The following is a 22,483-nucleotide window of genomic DNA, read 5'->3' on the forward strand; positions in this document are numbered from 1 at the left end:
TCTGGGGCTGGTTCCACTGAGCGTTCCCATGACACACACACACAGACTCATCTGGGGCTGGTTCCACTGAGCGTTCCCATGACACACACACATAGACTCATCTGGGGCTGGTTCCACTGAGCGTTCCCATGACACACACACACAGACTCATCTGGGGCTGGTTCCACTGAGCGTTCCCATGACACACACACACAGACTCATCTGGGGCTGGTTCCACTGAGCGTTCCCATGACACACACACACAGACTCATCCGGGGCCGGTTCCACTGAGCGTTCCCATGACACACACACACAGACTCATCTGGGGCTGGTTCCACTGAGCGTTCCCATGACACACACACAGACTCATCCGGGGCCGGTTCCACTGAGCGTTCCCATGACACACACACACACAGACTCATCCGGGGCCGGTTCCACTGAGCGTTCCCATGACACACACACACACAGACTCATCTGGGGCTGGTTTCACTGAGCGTTCCCATGACACACACACACACAGACTCATCTGGGGCCGGTTCCACCGAGCGTTCCCATGACACACACACACAGACTCATCTGGGGCCGGTTCCACTGAGCGTTCCCATGACACACACACACACAGACTCATCTGGGGCTGGTTCCACTGAGCGTTCCCATGACACACACAAACACAGACTCATCCGGGGCCGGTTCCACTGAGCGTTCCCATGACACACAAACACAGACTCATCCGGGGCCGGTTCCACTAGCGTTCCCATGACACACACACAGACTCATCTGGGGCCGGTTCCACTGAGCGTTCCCATGACACACACACACAGACTCATCCGGGGCCGGTTCCACTGAGCGTGCCCATAGCACACACACACACAGACTCATCCGGGGCCGGTTCCACTGAGCGTTCCCATGACACACACACACAGACTCATCTGGGGCCGGTTCCACTGAGCGTTCCCATGACACACTCACACAGACTCATCCGGGGCCGGTTCCACTGGGCGTTCCCATGACACACACACACAGACTCATCTGGGGCCGGTTCCACTGAGCGTTCCCATGACACACACACACAGACTCACCCGGGGCCGGTTCCACTGAGCGTTCCCATGACACACACACACAGACTCATCCGGGGCCGGTTCCACTGGGCGTTCCCATGACACACACACATAGACTCATCTGGGGCCGGTTCCACTGAGCGTTCCCATGACACACACACACAGACTCATCCGGGGCCGGTTCCACTGAGCGTTCCCATAGCACACACACACAGACTCATCCGGGGCCGGTTCCACTGAGCGTTCCCATGACACACACACACAGACTCATCTGGGGCCGGTTCCACTGAGCGTTCCCATGACACACACACACAGACTCATCCGGGGCCGGTTCCACTGGGCGTTCCCATGACACACACACACAGACTCATCTGGGGCCGGTTCCACTGAGCGTTCCCATGACACACACCCACAGACTCATCCGGGGCCGGTTCCACTGAGCGTTCCCATGACACACACACACACAGACTCATCCGGGGCCGGTTCCACTGGGCGTTCCCATGACACACACACATAGACTCATCTGGGGCCGGTTCCACTGAGCGTTCCCATGACACACACACACAGACTCATCTGGGGCCGGTTCCACTGAGCGTTCCCATGACACACACACACAGACTCATCTGGGGCCGGTTCCACTGAACGTTCCCATGACACACACACACAGACTCATCTGGGGCTGGTTCCACTGAGCGTTCCCATGACACACACACACACAGACTCATCTGGGGCTTGTTCCACTGAGCGTTCCCATGACACACACACACAGACTCATCTGGGGCCGGTTCCACTGAGCGTTCCCATGACACACACACACACATAGACTCATCTGGGGCCGGTTCCACTGAGCGTTCCCGTGACACACACACGGACTCATCTGGGGCCGGTTCCACTGAGCGTTCCCATGACACACATACACACAGACCCGTCTGGGGCCGGTTCCACTGAGCGTTCCCATGACTGTGACACACACACACAGACTCATCTGGGGCCGGTTCCACTGAGCGTTCCCATGACACACACACACAGACTCATCTGGGGCCGGTTCCACTGAGCGTTCCCATGACACACACACACAGACTCATCTGGGGCCGGTTCCACTGAGTGTTCCCGTGACACACACACGGACTCATCCGGGGCCGGTTCCACTGAGCGTTTCCGGGACACACACACGGACTCATCTGGGGCCGGTTCCACTGAGCGTTCCCATGACACACATACACACAGACTCATCTGGGGCCGGTTCCACTGAGCGTTCCCATGACACACATACACACAGACTCATCTGGGGCCGGTTCCACTTAGCGTTCCCATGACTGTGACACACACACACAAACTCATCTGGGGCCGGTTCCACTGAGCGTTCCCATGACACAAACACGGACTCATCTGGGGCCGGTTCCACTGAGCGTTCCCATGACACACACACACAGACTCATGCGGGGCCGGTTCCACTGAGCGTTCCCATGACACACACACACAGACTCATCTGGGGCCGGTTCCACTGAGCGTTCCCATGACACACACACACAACCTCATCCGGGGCCGGTTCCACTGAGCGTTCCCATGACACACACATACAGACTCATCTGGGGCCGGTTCCACTGAGCGTTCCCATGACACGGACTCATCCGGGGCCGGTTCCACTGAGCGTTCCCATGACACACACACACAGACTCATGCGGGGCCGGTTCCACTGAGCGTTCCCATGAAACACACATACAGACTCATCCGGGGCCGGTTCCACTGAGCGTTCCCATGACACACACACACAAACTCATCCGGGGCCGGTTCCACTGGGCGCTCCCATGACACACACACACAACCTCATCCGGGGCCGGTTCCACTGAGCGTTCCCATGACACACACATACAGACTCATCTGGGGCCGGTTCCACTGAGCGTTCCCATGACACGGACTCATCCGGGGCCGGTTCCACTGGGCGCTCCCATGACACACACACACAACCTCATCCGGGGCCGGTTCCACTGAGCGTTCCCATGACACACACATACAGACTCATCTGGGGCCGGTTCCACTGAGCGTTCCCATGACACACACATACAGACTCATCTGGGGCCGGTTCCACTGAGCGTTCCCATGACACAGACTCATCCGGGGCCGGTTCCACTGAGCGTTCCCATGACACACACACAAACTCATCTGGGGCCGGTTCCACTGAGCATTCCCGTGACACACACACACGGACTCATCCGGGGCCGGTTCCACTGAGCGCTCCCGTGACACACACACACGGACTCATCCGGGGCCGGTTCCACTGAGGGTTCCCGTGACACACACACATAGACTCATCTGGGGCCGGTTCCACTGAGCGTTCCCATGACTGTGACACGTACACAAACTAATCTGGGGCCGGTTCCACTGAGCGTTCCCATGACACACACACAGACTCGTCCGGGGCCGGTTCCACTGAGCGCTCCCGTGACACACACACGGACTCATCTGGGGCTGGTTCCACTGAGCGTTCCCATGACACACATACACACAGACTCATCTGGGGCCGGTTCCACTGAGTGTTCCCGTGACACACACACGGACTCATCCGGGGCCGGTTCCACTGAGCGTTCCCATGACACAAACACGGACTCATCTTGGGCCAGTTCCACTGAGCGTTCCCATGACACACACACACAGACTCATCCGGGGCCGGTTCCACTGAGCGTTCCCATGACACACACACACAGACTCATCTGGGGCCAGTTCCACTGAGCGTTCCCATGACACACACACACAGACTCATCCGGGGCCGGTTCCACTGAGCGTTCCCATGACACACACATACAGACTCATCTGGGGCCGGTTCCACTGAGCGTTCCCGTGACACACACACAGACTCATCTGGGGCCGGTTCCACTGAGCGTTCCCGTGACACACACACAGACTCATCCGGGGCCGGTTCCACTGAGCGTTCCCATGACACACACACAGACTCATCTGGGGCCGGTTCCACTGAGCGTTCCCATGACACACACATACAGACTCATCCGGGGCCGGTTCCACTGAGCGTTCCCATGACGCACACACACAGACTCATCTGGGGCCGGTTCCACTGGGCGTTCCCGTGACACACACACACAAATTCATCCGGGGCCGGTTCCACTGAGCGTTCCCATGACACACACACACAGACTCATCTGGGGCCGGTTCCACTGGGCGTTCCCATGACACACACACACAAACTCATCCAGGGCCGGTTCCACTGAGCGTTCCCATGACACACACACACAAACTCATCCGGGGCCGGTTCCACTGAGCGTTCCTGTGACACACACACACAAACTCATCCGGGGCCGGTTCCACTGGGCGTTCCTGTGACACACACACACAAACTCATCCGGGGCCGGTTCCACTGGGCGTTCCTGTGACACACACACACGGACTCATCTGGGGCCGGTTCCACTGGGCGTTCCTGTGACACACACACACAGACTCATCTGGGGCCGGTTCCACTGAGCGTTCCTGTGACACACACACACAAACTCATCCGGGGCCGGTTCCACTGGGCGTTCCTGTGACACACACACACAAACTCATCCGGGGCCGGTTCCACTGGGCGTTCCTGTGACACACACACACGGACTCATCTGGGGCCGGTTCCACTGAGCGTTCCCGTGACACACACACACGGACTCATCTGGGGCCGGTTCCACTGAGCGTTCCCGTGACACACACACAAACTCATCTGGGGCCGGTTCCACTGAGCGTTCCCGTGACACACACAAACTCATCTGGGGCCGGTTCCACTGAGCGTTCCCGTGACACACACACACACAGACTCATCTGGGGCCAGTTCAACTGAGCGTTCCCATGACTGTGACACGTACACAAACTCATCCGGGGCCGGTTCTACTGAGCGCTCCCGTGACACACACACACGGACTCGTCCGGGGCCGGTTCCACTGAGCGCTCCCGGGACACACACACACGGACTCATCCGGGGCCGGTTCCACTGAGCGTTCCCATAGCACACACACAAACTCTTCTGGGGCCGGTTCCACCGAGCGTTCCTGTGACACACACACACAGACTCATCTGGGGCCGGTTCCACTGAGCGTTCCCGTGACACACACACGGACTCATCCGGGGCCGGTTCCACTGAGCGTTCCCATGACACACACACAAACTCTTCTGGGGCCGGTTCCACTGAGCGTTACTGTGACACACACACACAGACTCATCTGGGGCCGGTTCCACTGAGTGTTCGCATGACACACACACAAACTCATCTGGGGCCGGTTTCACTGAGCGTTCCCATGACACACACACAAACTCATCTGGGGCCGGTTCCACTGAGCGTTCCCGTGACACACACACACGGACTCATCTGGGGCCGGTTCCACTGAGCGTTCCCGTGACACACACACACTGACTCATCTGGGGCCGGTTCCACTGAGCGTTCCCATGACACACACACACAGACTCATCTGGGGCCGGTTCCACTGAGCGTTCCCATGACACACACACACAGACTCATCTGGGGCCGGTTCCACTGAGCGTTCCCGTGACACACACACACGGACTCATCTGGGGCCGGTTCCACTGAGCGTTCCCGTGACACACACACACTGACTCATCTGGGGCCGGTTCCACTGAGCGTTCCCATGACACACACACAAACTCATCTGGGGCCGGTTCCACTGAGCGTTCCCGTGACACACACACACGGACTCATCTGGGGCCGGTTCCACTGAGCGTTCCCGTGACACACACACACGGACTCATCTGGGGCCGGTTCCACTGAGCGTTCCCGTGACACACACACACGGACTCATCTGGGGCCGGTTCCACTGAGCGTTCCCGTGACACACACAAATGGACTCATCTGGGGCCGGTTCCACTGAGCGTTCCCGTGACACACACACAGACTTATCCGGGGCCGGTTCCACTGAGCGTTCCCATGACACACACACCAACTCATCTGGGGCCGGTTCCACTGAGGGTTCCCGTGACACACACACACAGACTCATCTGGGGCCGGTTCCACTGAGCGTTCCCATGACAAACACACGGACTCATCCGGGGCCGGTTCCACTGAGCGTTCCCATGACAAACACACGGACTCATCTGGGGCCGGTTCCACTGAGCGTTCCCATGACAAACACACGGACTCATCCGGGGCCGGTTCCACTGAGCGTTCCCATGACAAACACACAGACTCATCCGGGGCCGGTTCCACTGAGCGTTCCCATGACAAACACACGGACTCATCTGGGGCCGGTTCCACTGAGGGTTCCCGTGACACACACACACAGACTCATCTGGGGCCGGTTCCACTGAGCGTTCCCATGACACACACACACAGACTCATCCGGGGCCGGTTCCACTGAGCGTTCCCATGACACACACATACAGACTCATCCGGGCCCGGTTTCACTGAGCGTTCCCATGACACACACACACAGACTCATCTGGGGCCGGTTCCACTGGGCGTTCCCATGACACACACACACAAACTCATCCGGGGCCGGTTCCACTGAGCGTTCCCATGACTGTGACACACACACATACAGACTCATCTGGGGCCGGTTCCACTGAGCGTTCCCATGACACACACATACAGACTCATCCGGGGCCGGTTCCACTGAGCGTTCCCATGACACACACACACAGACTCATCTGGGGCCGGTTCCACTGAGCGTTCCCATGACACACAAACACAGACTCATCCGGGGCCGGTTCCACTGAGCGTTCCCATGACACACACACACAGACTCATCTGGGGCCGGTTCCACTGAGCGTTCCCATGACACACAAACACAGACTCATCCGGGGCCGGTTCCACTGAGCGTTCCCGTGACACACACATACAGACTCATCCGGGGCCGGTTCCACTGAGCGTTGCCGTGACACACACACACAGACTCATCCGGGGCCGGTTCCACTGAGCGTTCCCATGACACACACACACAGACTCATCTGGGGCCGGTTCCACTGAGCGTTCCCATGACACACAAACACAGACTCATCCGGGGCCGGTTCCACTGAGCGTTCCCATGACACACACACACAGACTCATCTGGGGCCGGTTCCACTGAGCGTTCCCATGACACACAAACACAGACTCATCCGGGGCCGGTTCCACTGAGCGTTCCCGTGACACACACATACAGACTCATCTGGGGCCGGTTCCACTGAGCGTTCCCATGACACACACACACAGACTCATCTGGGGCCGGTTTCACTGAGCGTTGCCGTGACACACACACACAGACTCATCCGGGGCCGGTTCCACTGAGCGTTCCCATGACACACACACACACAGACTCATCTGGGGCCGGTTCCACTGAGCGTTCCCATGACACACACACACAGACTCATCCGGGGCCGGTTCCACTGAGCGTTCCCATGACACACACACACAGACTCATCCGGGGCCGGTTCCACTGAGCGTTCCCATGACACACACACACAGACTCGTCTGGGGCCGGTTCCACTGAGCGTTCCCATGACACACACACACAGACTCATCTGGGGCCGGTTTCACTGAGCGTTCCCGTGACACACACACACAGACTCATCCGGGCCGGTTCCACTGAGCGTTTGTCCCTATGCCTTTGGTTCGGTAACTTAAGCTTCGCTGTTAAAAACGCCAGTGTGAACGCTAAGCGGACCAGGACTATATGTTTTGTTTTTGTTTTTTGATCCGGACCAAACGAACCGAACTACAAGTGTGAACACACCCTCAGACCCCTTTAATGAGAACCGAACCGAGAACATCTCAGGAGGTGGTCTGGGTGCGGTTCGCTAAAAACACGCAATCTGAACACAAACCGCTCTTGGCTTACTTGATTTTTCTGTTCGCAAATTCCAGTGTAGTTTGGTCATCAGATGCCTCCATACAAATCGGCTGTTCATCACGACTGCTTCATCTGGCAAATCTCTACAAATTATTAGTTCACAGCTAACACTTGTTTATTGCAGTTTCAACCGTTTCCGAAGAGACGCGGCTGCGCGCCTTGCCAGTTTAAAATGGTGTTGCACGCGCACACACAGAAGCCATCAGCCGTCACAGCGCGTGAACGGAATCTTTAGCTGTCTTATTGCTTTTATTTTAAAGTGTCAAAAACACACGTTTCACATAAACAGGCGGTTTTGTCTTAAGTGAATGGGAAACATTAATAGCCTGATGCTGCGTTCACACCAAACGCGAATAGAGCGTCTGGCGCGAGTGATTTCAGTGTTAAGTCAATGGAACGGCGTGTTGACGCACGTCTGGAGATCCCGTGGCGTGTTTCGCGCGGCTCGAATGGCGCAAATTGAGCGTCTTGCGTGATACGTGCGTTACGGGCGAGTGCTGCTTTTGTGCATTCACGGGTTTGAAGCGAATTCGCATCTGACGCCCGAGTTGAAAAATGTGAACTTCGGTGTCAATTCGCGCCACATTAACCAATCAGGAGCCTGCTCGCTGCGGTCACATGATGAAGATACGTGATGAGAAACCCTGCATAATTTAAAAATACTACTATTGTGTCACAAAATGTAGTTTTAAGGCAAGGCAAGGCAAGTTTATTTGTATAGCACATTTCATACACAGTGGCAATTCAAAGTGCTTTACACAGAAATGAAGTTAAAATAGTCATAAGTGAATAAAATAAAAATATATATAATATAATAGTTATAATAGGAATTAAAAGGAAATAATCTGGGGTGGAAGAAAATGGAGAGTCAGGTTTACTTTAATAATATTTGTCAGGTAACTGTGTGTTTAGACAGTACCCTTACAGACAAATCTTCCTGGCCTAACTTGAGGGTGTTCTCTAGATGTTTTACCCGCCAGAGCAGATATAAACGGGTCTTCCTCGCACCGGAGCGAGTACTCAAAAAATATTTGTCAGGTAACTGTGCATTTAAACATTACCCTTACAGACAAATCTTCCTGGACAGGAACACCAGGGCTATCTCTACTTTGTTCGACCGTCAGAGCGGATCTACACGGCCCTTCCTCTTACCACCAAGGCTATACAGATCTATCCGTCAGAGCAGATCTAAACGGGTCTTCCTCGCGCGGAGGGATTTCGATTTATCGCTCCCCCGTCTCTCAACCTCTTCCACCCAGACAGCCTTAACAAAATAAAAAATAATAAAAAATAAAAGTATAATTAAAAACTAGAAATAAAACAGGGTTAAAATGAAACACATAATTAAAGTGCAAGCAGTTCGGACAAAGCACAGAGCTCATTGAGTAAATGCATAAGATAAGGTGCAATCAGTCGGACGTACAGTGGCACAGCTCATTCAGTAAATGCACAGCTGAACAGATGTGTTTTGAGTCTGGACAGATGTGTTTTGAGTCTGGACAGATGTGTTTTGAGTCTGGACAGATGTGTTTTGAGTCTGGACAGATGTGTTTTGAGTCTGGACAGATGTGCACAGATGTGTTTTGAGTCTGGACAGATGTGTTTTGAGTCTGGACAGATGTGTTTTGAGTCTGGACAGATGTGCACAGATGTGTTTTGAGTCTGGACAGATGTGTTTTGAGTCTGGACAGATGTGCACAGATGTGTTTTGAGTCTGGACAGATGTGTTTTGAGTCTGGGCAGATGTGTTTTGAGTCTGGACAGATGTGCACAGATGTGTTTTGAGTCTGGACAGATGTGCACAGATGTGTTTTGAGTCTGGACAGATGTGTTTTGAGTCTGGACAGATGTGTTTTGAGTCTGGACAGATGTGTTTTGAGTCTGGACAGATGTGTTTTGAGTCTGGACAGATGTGTTTTGAGTCTGGACAGATGTGCACAGATGTGTTTTGAGTCTGGACAGATGTGTTTTGAGTCTGGACAGATGTGCACAGATGTGTTTTGAGTCTGGACAGATGTGCACAGATGTGTTTTGAGTCTGGACAGATGTGTTTTGAGTCTGGACAGATGTGCACAGATGTGTTTTGAGTCTGGACAGATGTGCACAGATGTGTTTTGAGTCTGGACAGATGTGCACAGATGTGTTTTGAGTCTGGACAGATGTGCACAGATGTGTGTTGAGTCTGGACAGATGTGCACAGATGTGTTTTGAGTCTGGATTTGAAAGTGGCTACTGTTGGAGCACATCTGATCTGTTCAGGAAGCTGGTTCCAGCTACGGCTGGCATAATAGCTAAAAGCAGACTCTCCTTGCTTTGAGTGAACCCTTGGTATTTCTAACTGACTTGATCCTGATGATCTGAGTGATCTGTTGGGTTTGTATTTAATCAGCATATCTGCAATGTATTGAGGTCCTAGGTCATTGAGTGATTTATATACAAGTAATAGTACTTTAAAATCTATCCTAAATGTAACTGGAAGCCAGTGTAAAGATCTGAGGACTGGTGTGATATGGTCATAATGTTCTGGTTCGGCTCAGGATCCTGGCAGCAGCGTTCTGTATGAGCTGCAGCTGTCTAATGGTCTTTATGGGAAGGCCAGTGAGAAGACCATTACAATAATCCACCCTACTGGTAATAAAAGCATGAACGAGTTTCTCTAAGTCTTGCCTGGAAATAAAGCTTCTAATTCTTGCAATATTTTTCAGATGATAGTAAGCGGATTTAGTTATTGCTTTGACATGACTATTGAAACTCAGGTCTGACTCCAAAATCACACCAAGATTCCTGACTTGATTTTTTGATTTTAGACCTTTAGCCTCAAGATATGCGTTCACCTTGAGAATTTCATCTTTGTTTCCAAATGTAGTGATTTCAGTTTTGTCTTTGTTTAACTGAAGAAAGTTTTGGCACATCCAACTGTTAACTTCATCAATGCATTTACGTAGAGAGTCAATGGGGCTGTAGTCATTAGGTGATAGGGCTAAGTAGATCTGGGTGTCGTCAGCATAGCTGTGGTAAGCCATTTTGTTATTTTTCATTATTTGGCTGAGTGGCAGCATATACAGGTTGAATAGGAGTGGTGCAAGAATTGACCCTTGTGGGACTCCGCATGTCATGGATGTCCACTCAGACTTATGGTCACCTATACTCACATAATAACCTCTCCCTTCTAAGTATGACCTGAACCATTTGAGGACCATTCCAGAAAGCCAGATCCAGTTTAACAGCCTGTCAAGGAGTATGTTGTGGTCAACAGTGTCGAATGCAGCACTGAGGTCCAGTAGCACCAGAATTGATGTTTTGCCTGTATCTGTATTGAGGCGAATATCATTTATTATCTTTATGAGCGCTGTCTCTGTGCTGTGATGCGGTCGGAAACCAGATTGAAAATTGTCAAAGTATCCGCTTGAGCTCAAGAATTTGTTCAGCTGACTGAAAACAACTTTTTCAATGATCTTGCCTATGAAGGGGAGATTTGAGATTGGTCTGTAGTTGCTCAATATGGAGTTATCCAGATTTCTCTTTTTCAGGAGAGGCTTTACTACTGCGGTTTTTAGGGAGTTTGGAAAAGTCCCAGAAAGAAGTGAGGCGTTTACCACTTCTAGGAGATCTGCTTCTAAACAGTTAAACACACTTTTGAAAAAAGAAGTGGGGAGTGTGTCAAGGGCGCAGGTTGATGTTTTAAGGTGCTGTACCGTTTCTTCTAAAATTTTACCATCAATTGCTTCGAAATCAGTCATAATAACTTTCTGAGGTTGTGGTCTGATCTGATTCACCCCAGAGAAACTCAAGGATGTGCTGATCGCATTTCTGATATTAATGATTTTCTCAGATGTGTATGCATGTGTATTCTTTAAATACACATGCAACTACATTATCACCTGAAGACTTTTTCAGGTGAGAATGTAGTTGTTTAAAGCTCAAATCTGTGGTTTATTTATAAAGAGAGCGCCTATTTAAAAAAAATAATCTTGTGTTTGTGGAGTTGTGAGCTCCAGTGGATCAGCGGGCGCTCAGCGCTCATTAACCCCAGCGAGAGCAGCCTTTCCTCAGCCAGTCCTTCTGCTGCTGCCGCTGCTCTGATGGCCTGTAGCGGCTCATCTTGTGCTGATCTAACGGCCGATCTTTGCTCTCATGAATCTATAATTTGTTGTCTGCCAAATCGTTTTGACTGAGGGCAAAGAGAAGTTTCATAACTTTATATTTTAAGGATATTTAAATATACATGTAGTGAAGATAATGTAGAGTTGCCTGGACCACAGTTGTGTGGCTATTCATGTTTAATATATATTTATAATGAAAATGAAAAGCGTCAGAGTGGTGTTTTATGACATATTTCTCCTGGAGTGCCTTGAACGCGCGTCAATTTTGCTTCAAACGCTCGATTTCTACGCGCGTCCAATTCTCTGCGGATGCGCGAATGCATTCAAAATGTTTTCGCGTGAAACTAGACGCGATTTTTACGCTCTATTCGCGTTTGGTGTGAACGCAGCACTAGATGGACGCGATTCCGCCTCATTCACGCGAATTTTGAATTGTTTTAACTTTGGCGTCTGTTCACGCCGCGTTAACCAATCAGGAGCATCAGGAGTCTGTCCGTCTCTGTCTGTCTGTCTGTCTGTCTGTTTGCCCATCTGTCTGTCTGCCTGTCTGTCCGTCTCTGTCTGTCTGTCTGCCCGTCTGTCTGTCTGCCTGTTTGTCCATCTCTGTCTGTCTGTCTGTCTGTTTGCCCGTCTGTCTGTCTGCCTGCCTGTCCGTCTGTCTGCCCGTCTGTCTGTCTGGCCGTCTGTCCATCTCTGTCTGTCTGTCCGTCTGCCTGTCTGTCTGTCTGTCTGCCCGTCTGTCCATCTCTGTCTGTCTGCCCGTCTGCCTGTCTGTCCATATCTGTCTGTCTGCCCGTCTGTCTGTCTGTCTGCCTGTCTGTCCATCTCTGTCTGTCTGTCTGCCTGTCTATCCATCTCTATTTGTCTGTCCATCTCTGTCTGTATGTCCATCTCTGTCTGTCTGCCCGTCTGTCCATCTCTGTCTTTCTGTCCTTCTCTGTCTGTCTGTCTGTCTGTATGTCCATCTCTGTCTGTCTGTCTGTCTGCCCCTCTGTCTGTCTGTCCATCTCTGTCTGTCTGTCTGTCTGTCTGCCTGTCTGTCCATCTCTATCTGTATGTCCATCTCTGTCTGTCTGTCCATCTCTGTCTGTCTGCCCATCTCTATCTGTCTGTCCATCTCTGTCTGTCTGTCTGCCTGTCTGTCCATCTCTATCTGTCTGTCCATCTCTATCTGTCTGCCCATCTCTATCTGTCTGTCCATCTCTGTCTGTATGTCCATCTCTGTCTGACCATCTCTGTCTGTCTGTCCATCTCTGTCTGTCTGCCCGTCTGTCCATCTCTGTCTTTCTGTCCTTCTCTGTCTGTCTGTCTGTCTGTCTGTCCATCTCTGTCTGACCATCTCTGTCTGTCTGTCCATCTCTGTCTGTCTGTCCATCTCTGTCTGTCTGTCTGTCTGTTTGCCCGTCTGTCTGTCTGCCTGCCTGTCCGTCTGTCTGCCCGTCTGTCTGTCTGGCCGTCTGTCCATCTCTGTCTGTCTGTCCGTCTGCCTGTCTGTCTGTCTGTCTGCCCGTCTGTCCATCTCTGTCTGTCTGCCCGTCTGCCTGTCTGTCCATATCTGTCTGTCTGCCCGTCTGTCTGTCTGTCTGCCTGTCTGTCCATCTCTGTCTGTCTGTCTCCCTGTCTATCCATCTCTATCTGTCTGTCCATCTCTGTCTGTATGTCCATCTCTGTCTGTCTGCCCGTCTGTCCATCTCTGTCTTTCTGTCCTTCTCTGTCTGTCTGTCTGTCTGTATGTCCATCTCTGTCTGTCTGTCTGTCTGCCCCTCTGTCTGTCTGTCCATCTCTGTCTGTCTGTCTGTCTGTCTGCCTGTCTGTCCATCTCTATCTGTATGTCCATCTCTGTCTGTCTGTCCATCTCTGTCTGTCTGCCCATCTCTATCTGTCTGTCCATCTCTGTCTGTCTGTCTGCCTGTCTGTCCATCTCTATCTGTCTGTCCATCTCTATCTGTCTGCCCATCTCTATCTGTCTGTCCATCTCTGTCTGTATGTCCATCTCTGTCTGACCATCTCTGTCTGTCTGTCCATCTCTGTCTGTCTGCCCGTCTGTCCATCTCTGTCTTTCTGTCCTTCTCTGTCTGTCTGTCTGTCTGTCTGTCCATCTCTGTCTGACCATCTCTGTCTGTCTGTCCATCTCTGTCTGTCTGTCCATCTCTGTCTGTCTGTCCATCTCTATCTGTCTGTCCATCTCTGTCTGTCTGTCTGTCTGTATGTCCATCTCTGTCTGACCATCTCTGTCTGTCCATCTCTATCTGTCTGTATGTCCATCTCTGTCTGTCTGCCCGTCTGTCCATCTCTGTCTTTCTGTCCTTCTCTGTCTGTCTGTCTGTCTGTCCATCTCTGTCTGTCTGACCATCTCTGTCTGTCTGTCCATCTCTGTCTGTATGTCCATCTCTGTCTGACCATCTCTGTCTGTCTGTCCATCTCTGTCTGTCTGCCCGTCTGTCCATCTCTGTCTTTCTTTCCTTCTCTGTCTGTCTGTCTGTCTGTCCATCTCTGTCTGTCTGTCCATCTCTGTCTGTCTGTCCATCTCTATCTGTCTGTCCATCTCTGTCTGTCTGTCTGTATGTCCATCTCTGTCTGACCATCTCTGTCTGTCCATCTCTATCTGTCTGTCCATCTCTGTCTGTCTGTCCATCTCTGTCTGTCTGCCCGTCTGTCCATCTCTGTCTTTCTGTCCTTCTCTGTCTGTCTGTCTGTCTGTCCATCTCTGTCTGTCTGACCATCTCTGTCTGTCTGTCCATCTCTGTCTGTCTGCCCGTCTGTCCATCTCTGTCTTTCTGTCCTTTTCTGTCTGTATGTCTGTCTGTCCATCTCTGTCTGTCTGTCCATCTCTGTCTGTCTGCCCCTCTGTCTGTCTGTCCATCTCTGTCTGTCTGCCCGTCTGCCTGTCTGTCCTTCTCTGTCTGTCTGTCTGTCTGTCCATCTCTGTCTGTCTGCCCGTCTGCCTGTCTGTCCATCTCTGTCTGTCTGCCCATCTGTCCATCTCTGTCTGTCTGTCTGCCTGTCTGTCCATCTCTATCTGTCTGTCCATCTCTGTCTGTATGTCCATCTCTGTCTGTCTGCCCGTCTGTCCATCTCTGTCTTTCTGTCCTTCTGTCTGTATGTCCATCTCTGTCTGTCTGTCTGTCTGCCCCTCTGTCTGTCTGTCCATCTCTGTCTGTCTGTCTGTCTGCCTGTCTGTCCATCTCTGTCTGTCTGTCCATCTCTGTCTGTCTGTCCATCTCTGTCTGTCTGCCCATCTCTATCTGTCTGTCCATCTCTGTCTGTATGTCCATCTCTGTCTGACCATCTCTGTCTGTCTGTCCATCTCTGTCTGTCTGCCCGTCTGTCCATCTCTGTCTTTCTGTCCTTCTCTGTCTGTCTGTCTGTCTGTCTGTCTGTCCATCTCTGTCTGTCTGTCTGCCCCTCTGTCTGTCTGTCCATCTCTGTCTGTCTGCCCGTCTGTCCTTCTCTGTCTGTCTGTCTGTCTGTCTGTCTGTCCATCTCTGTCTGTCTGCCCGTCTGCCTGTCTGTCCATCTCTGTCTGTCTGTCTGCCCCTCTGTCTGTCTGTCCATCTCTGTCTGTCTGCCCATCTCTATCTGTCTGTCCATCTCTGATGTCTCTGTCTGTCTGTCTGTCCGTCTGTCTGATGTCTGTCTGTCTGTCCGTCTGTCTGATGTTTATCTGTCTGTCTGTCTGTCTGTCCGTCTGTCTGATGTTTATCTGTCTGTCTGATGTTTATCTGTCTGTCTGTCTGTCTGTTTGTTTGTCTGATGTCTGTCTGTCCATATGATGTCTGTCTGATGTCGATCCGTCTGATGTCTCTGTCTGTCTGTCTGTCTGTCTGTCCGTCTGTCTGATGTCTATCCTTCTGAGGTCTCTGTCTGTCTGTCTGTCTATCTGAGGTCTCAGTTTGTCTGTCTGTCCGTCTGTCTGATGTCTATCTGTCTGTCTGTCCGTCTGTCTGATGTCTATCTGTCTGATGTCTCTGTCTGTCTGTCTGTCTATCTGTCTGAGGTCTCTGTCTGTCTGTCTGATGTTTATCTGTCTGTCTGTCTGATGTCTATCTGTCTGTCTGTCTGTCTGATGTTTATCTGTCTGTCTGTCTGTCCGTCTGTCTGTCTGATGTTTATCTGTCTATCTGTCTGTCTGTCTCTCCGTCTGTCTGTCTGTCCATCTCTGTCTGTCTGCCCATCTCTATCTGTCTGTCCATCTCTGTCTGTATGTCCATCTCTGTCTGACCATCTCTGTCTGTCTGTCCATCTCTGTCTGTCTGCCCGTCTGTCCATCTCTGTCTTTCTGTCCTTCTCTGTCTGTCTGTCTGTCTGTCTGTCCATCTCTGTCTGTCTGTCTGCCCCTCTGTCTGTCTGTCCATCTCTGTCTGTCTGCCCGTCTGTCCTTCTCTGTCTGTCTGTCTGTCTGTCTGTCCATCTCTGTCTGTCTGCCCGTCTGCCTGTCTGTCCATCTCTGTCTGTCTGTCTGCCCCTCTGTCTGTCTGTCCATCTCTGTCTGTCTGCCCATCTCTATCTGTCTGTCCATCTCTGATGTCTCTGTCTGTCTGTCTGTCCGTCTGTCTGATGTCTGTCTGTCTGTCCGTCTGTCTGATGTTTATCTGTCTGTCTGTCTGTCTGTCCGTCTGTCTGATGTTTATCTGTCTGTCTGATGTTTATCTGTCTGTCTGTCTGTCTGTTTGTTTGTCTGATGTCTGTCTGTCCATATGATGTCTGTCTGATGTCGATCCGTCTGATGTCTCTGTCTGTCTGTCTGTCTGTCTGTCCGTCTGTCTGATGTCTATCCTTCTGAGGTCTCTGTCTGTCTGTCTGTCTATCTGAGGTCTCAGTTTGTCTGTCTGTCCGTCTGTCTGATGTCTATCTGTCTGTCTGTCCGTCTGTCTGATGTCTATCTGTCTGATGTCTCTGTCTGTCTGTCTGTCTATCTGTCTGAGGTCTCTGTCTGTCTGTCTGATGTTTATCTGTCTGTCTGTCTGATGTCTATCTGTCTGTCTGTCTGTCTGATGTTTATCTGTCTGTCTGTCTGTCCGTCTGTCTGTCTGATGTTTATCTGTCTATCTGTCTGTCTGTCTCTCCGTCTGTCTGTCTGTACATCTGATGTCTATCTGTCTGTCTATCTGTCTGTCCGTCTGTACATCTGATGTCTATCTGTCTGTCTATCTGTCTGTCCGTCTGTCTGATGTCTATCTGTCTGTCTGTCTGTACATCTGATGTCTATCTGTCTTGTCTATCTGTCTGTCTGATGTCTATCTGTCTGTCTGATGTCTATCTGTCTGTCTGTCTGTCTGTCTGCCCCTCTGTCTGTCTGTCCATCTCTGTCTGTCTGCCCGTCTGTCCTTCTCTGTCTGTCTGTCTGTCTGTCTGTCCATCTCTGTCTGTCTGCCCGTCTGCCTGTCTGTCCATCTCTGTCTGTCTGTCTGCCCCTCTGTCTGTCTGTCCATCTCTGTCTGTCTGCCCATCTCTATCTGTCTGTCCATCTCTGATGTCTCTGTCTGTCTGTCTGTCCGTCTGTCTGATGTCTGTCTGTCTGTCCGTCTGTCTGATGTTTATCTGTCTGTCTGTCTGTCTGTCCGTCTGTCTGATGTTTATCTGTCTGTCTGATGTTTATCTGTCTGTCTGTCTGTCTGTTTGTTTGTTTGTCTGATGTTTGTCTGTCCATATGATGTCTGTCTGATGTCGATCCGTCTGATGTCTCTGTCTGTCTGTCTGTCTGTCTGTCTGTCCGTCTGTCTGATGTCTATCCTTCTGAGGTCTCTGTCTGTCTGTCTGTCTATCTGAGGTCTCAGTCTGTCTGTCTGTCCGTCTGTCTGATGTCTATCTGTCTGTCTGTCCGTCTGTCTGATGTCTATCTGTCTGATGTCTCTGTCTGTCTGTCTGTCTGTCTATCTGTCTGAGGTCTCTGTCTGTCTGTCTGATGTTTATCTGTCTGTCTGTCTGATGTCTATCTGTCTGTCTGTCTGTCTGATGTTTATCTGTCTGTCTGTCTGTCCGTCTGTCTGTCTGATGTTTATCTGTCTATCTGTCTGTCTGTCTCTCCGTCTGTCTGTCTGTACATCTGATGTCTATCTGTCTGTCTATCTGTCTGTCCGTCTGTACATCTGATGTCTATCTGTCTGTCTATCTGTCTGTCCGTCTGTCTGATGTCTATCTGTCTGTCTGTCTGTACATCTGATGTCTATCTGTCTTGTCTATCTGTCTGTCTGATGTCTATCTGTCTGTCTGATGTCTATCTGTCTGTCTGTCTGTCTGTCTGTCCGTCTGTCTGATGTTTATCTGTCTGTCTGTCTGTCCGTCTGTCTGATGTTTATCTGTCTGTCTGATGTTTATCTGTCTGTCTGTCCGTCTGTCTGATGTTTATCTGTCTGTCTGTCTGTCCGTCTGTCTGATGTTTATCTGTCTGTCTGTCTGTCCGTCTGTCTGATGTTTATCTGTCTGTCTGTCTGTCCGTCTGTCTGATGTTTATCTGTCTGTCTGTCTGATGTTTATCTGTCTGTCTGTCTGTCTGTCTGTCCGTCTGTCTGATGTTTATCTGTCTGTCTGTCCGTCCGTCTGATGTTTATCTGTCTGTCTGTCTGTCCGTCTGTCTGATGTTTATCTGTCTGTCTGTCTGTCTGTCTGTCCGTCTGTCTGATGTTTGTCTGTCTGTCTGTCTGTCCGTCCGTCTGTCTGATGTTTATCTGTCTGTCTGTCTGTCCGTCTGTCTGATGTTTATCTGTCTGTCTGTCCGTCTGTCTGATGTTTGTCTGTCTGTCTGTCTGTCTGTCTGTCCGTCTGTCTGATGTTTATCTGTCTGTCTTTCTGTCTGTCCGTCTGTCTGTATAGACAAGGAAGGTGGAAGGTGTTCATAATGTTATGCCTGATCGGTGTATATCTGTCTGTCTGTCTGATGTTTATCTGTCTGTCTGTCTGTCTGTCTGTCCGTCTGTCTGATGTTTATCTGTCTGTCCGTCTGTCTGATGTTTATCTGTCTGTCTGTCTGTCCGTCTGTCTGTATAGACAAGGAAGGTGGAAGGTGTTCATAATGTTATGCCTGATCGGTGTATATCTGTCTGAGAAATGTTCCCTTGGCAACTAAAACAACTATAAATACAGCAGTGTTCCAGAGTTAACGTTTATTATATTCATATATAAGTGATGGAAATGTGATGTGTGGGTAACGATAGTAACGCTGGTAATGACGTCACGTGATTTTAACCCTTCGCTGTTTAAAGCACACAGTTCAGTGATGTCAGAGCATCTCCGTCTCCATGGAAACTCCTCCTGCAGGCGCGAGGCTTTCATCCGCCGTCACGTGATGATAATTCGCACTGATGCAGATAAAACACACAGAACCCGCGGCGATGATGATGTCCATCTGAGGACCGAGTGTGTCGAGCGGGTTCATCTTCAGCGAGCACACGCCCTCCGCTCCCGCTCCCGCGCGCGCCCCCTGTCCCGTGCGCGTGCACGCCGCAGACCCACAAACCCACATCAGAATGCGAGCGAGAGCTGGATGTGTGTCAAGGGCACGAGCGAATCACAACACGAGATCCGCGCCGGAGTAGAGCAGGGTTCGGACGCGGCTCGGGTTCCGGTTCGAGCGGCTGTTCCGCGGGATTCGGTTCTGCGGCTGTGGATTTAACGGGACTCGCGCGAGTCCGATCCGGGTCTGATGTTTGGGGAGGAGACACTGGGATCAGACGATGGATGAAATATAAATCTGACGATCTTCAGCATCGCCTCCATTTTGAATCTGGTTTAATATCATCATGACGTTTCGTCCGCGGTGATGGATGTCTCCCGTTAGTCGCGCGCGTGCTGTTATTATGGGCTGTGCAGATGATAACTCTTATTGATCCGATCGCGTTATAATCAAAGACAGACTCGAGCGTTTCCCGGGGATCGGCGCCGGTTCGGGTTCGGTTCGGAGATGGCGGAGTGTGATTGGCGGATGAGCCGTGAATGAGGGCTGATGAAGATGATGATGATGATGCTGGAGACACAGGTATCTGTGCCACTGCTCTTAAAGAGACAGTTCCGCATTAACACTAAAGGTTATTAATGTGTTCACACTGATTATGCTCATCACTGAGTGTCCGACAACATATCTTATCAATATTTTCATATGTTTGTCCCATAAATCAGGCCTATACCCTAAAAAAACACCTTGTGGTGCTGTCCGAAAACATAGTGGACAACATTAGGGATAAAGCACTAATGTATAACACTGATCTGGAGGATATCTTACATACTGTGCCTTTAATGTTTGTATAGTTTCAGGATGAATCCTTTCACTGCTCCTGGATCTGCCGGTTTGATTATTAAACAGTGAAAGCGGGACTCCCACTCGTCCTGGGAAACACATGGAAAATGTGTGTGTGTGTGTGTGTGTGTGTGTGTGTGTTTCTCTGGACAGAGGCGTTATGGATGTGTGTGTGTGTGTTTCTCTGGACAGAGGCGTTATGGATGTGTGTGTGTGTGTGTGTGTGTGTGTGTGTGTGTGTGTGTGTTTCTCTGGACAGAGGCGTTATGGATGTGTGTGTGTGTGTGTGTGTGTTTGTGTGTGTGTGTGTTTCTCTGGACAGAGGCGCTATGGATGTGTGTGTGTGTGTGTGTTTCTCTGGACAGAGGCGTTATGGATGTGTGTGTGTGTGTTTCTCTGGACAAAGGCGTTATGGATGTGTGTGTGTGTGTGTGTGTGTGTGTGTGTGTGTGTGTGTGTTTCTCTGGACAGAGGCGTTATGGATGTGTGTGTGTGTGTGTGTTTGTGTGTGTGTGTGTTTCTCTGGACAGAGGCGCTATGGATGTGTGTGTGTGTGTGTGTGTGTGTGTGTGTGTGTGTGTGTGTTTCTCTGGACAGAGGCGCTATGGATGTGTGTGTGTGTGTGTGTGTGTGTTTCTCTGGCTCATTGTTTCCAGCTCATCCTCTTGAGTCTCGTGTGGACTCTGTGTTTGTGTCACGGAGTGAAATCGGACACAGGAAGTGTTTGACCCCTCAGGGACCGTGTGTGTCGACCACAGCTGGGCATTGCACGTGTGTGTGTGTGTGTGTGTGTGTGTGTGTGTGTGTGTGTGTGTGTGTGTGTGTGTGTGTGTGTGTGAACGCAACCTCACTGCCTCTTGTTCACAGTATCTGTTATTTAGTTTTGAGGAGCGTAATCATCATTGTGTCAGCGGTGATCTCAGCTGACCAGAGAACACACACACTACACTCACACACACACACACACATTATACTCACATGTCTCAGATTTTTCTCTTTATGATCATTTTTAGGTGAATATAACCCATTAAAGCTCAGACGTGATGCGTAACACTAGAATGAACCTCATTGGCTCTCGCTGAAGCTCAGACGTGATGCGTAACACTAGAATGAACCTCATTGGCTCTGCTGAAGCTCAGGCGTGATGCGTAACACCAGAATGAACCTCATTGGCTCTCGCTGAAGCTCAGACGTGATGCGTAACACTAGAATGAACCTCATTGGCTCTCGCTGAAGCTCAGACGTGATGCGTAACACTAGAATGAACCTCATTGGCTCTCGCTGAAGCTCAGACGTGATGCGTAACACTAGAATGAACCTCATTGGCTCTCGCTGAAGCTCAGACGTGATGCGTAACACTAGAATGAACCTCATTGGCTCTCGCTGAAGCTCAGGCGTGATGCGTAACACTAGAATGAACCTCATTGGCTCTCGCTGAAGCTCAGGCGTGATGCGTAACACTAGAATGAACCTCATTGGCTCTCGCTGAAGCTCAGACGTGATGCGTAACACTAGAATGAACCTCATTGGCTCTGCTGAAGCTCAGGCGTGATGCGTAACACTAGAATGAGCCTCATTGGCTCTCGCTGAAGCTCAGACGTGATGCGTAACACTAGAATGAACCTCATTGGCTCTCGCTGAAGCTCAGACGTGATGCGTAACACTAGAATGAACCTCATTGGCTCTCGCTGAAGCTCAGACGTGATGCGTAACACTAGAATGAACCTCATTGGCTCTCGCTGAAGCTCAGACGTGATGCGTAACACTAGAATGAACCTCATTGGCTCTCGCTGAAGCTCAGACGTGATGCGTAACACTAGAATGAACCTCATTGGCTCCCGCTGAAGCTCAGACGTGATGCGTAACACTAGAATGAACCTCATTGGCTCTCGCTGAAGCTCAGACGTGATGCGTAACACTAGAATGAACCTCATTGGCTCTCGCTGAAGCTCAGACGTGATGCGTAACACTAGAATGAACCTCATTGGCTCTCGCTGAAGCTCAGACGTGATGCGTAACACTAGAATGAACCTCATTGGCTCTCGCTGAAGCTCAGGCGTGATGCGTAACACTAGAATGAACCTCATTGGCTCTCGCTGAAGCTCAGGCGTGATGCGTAACACTAGAATGAACCTCATTGGCTCTCGCTGAAGCTCAGACGTGATGCGTAACACTAGAATGAACCTCATTGGCTCTGCTGAAGCTCAGGCGTGATGCGTAACACTAGAATGAGCCTCATTGGCTCTCGCTGAAGCTCAGACGTGATGCGTAACACTAGAATGAACCTCATTG

General features: G+C 50.9%; 1 protein-coding gene across 2 annotated transcripts in view; it reads left to right on the forward strand.

Moving 5' to 3' along the window:
* Nucleotides 1-19,238: 19,238 nt before the first annotated feature.
* LOC307137254 (ral guanine nucleotide dissociation stimulator) overlaps nt 19,239-22,483 on the forward strand; it is a 42,293-nt gene continuing 39,048 nt past the window's right edge. Inside the window, exon 1 of one of the 2 annotated variants that reach the window (XM_079834812.1) lies at nt 19,239-19,933. In XM_079834812.1, coding sequence (XP_079690938.1) covers nt 19,901-19,933 — 33 coding nt within the window. In that variant the 5' untranslated portion in view covers nt 19,239-19,900. The remainder of the gene's footprint in view (nt 19,934-22,483) is intronic. The other variant, XM_079834811.1, reaches the window with a different exon arrangement.

This window comes from Gobio gobio (assembly GCF_949357685.1).
Source record: "Gobio gobio genome assembly, chromosome: 14".
NCBI lineage: Eukaryota > Metazoa > Chordata > Actinopteri > Cypriniformes > Gobionidae > Gobio > Gobio gobio.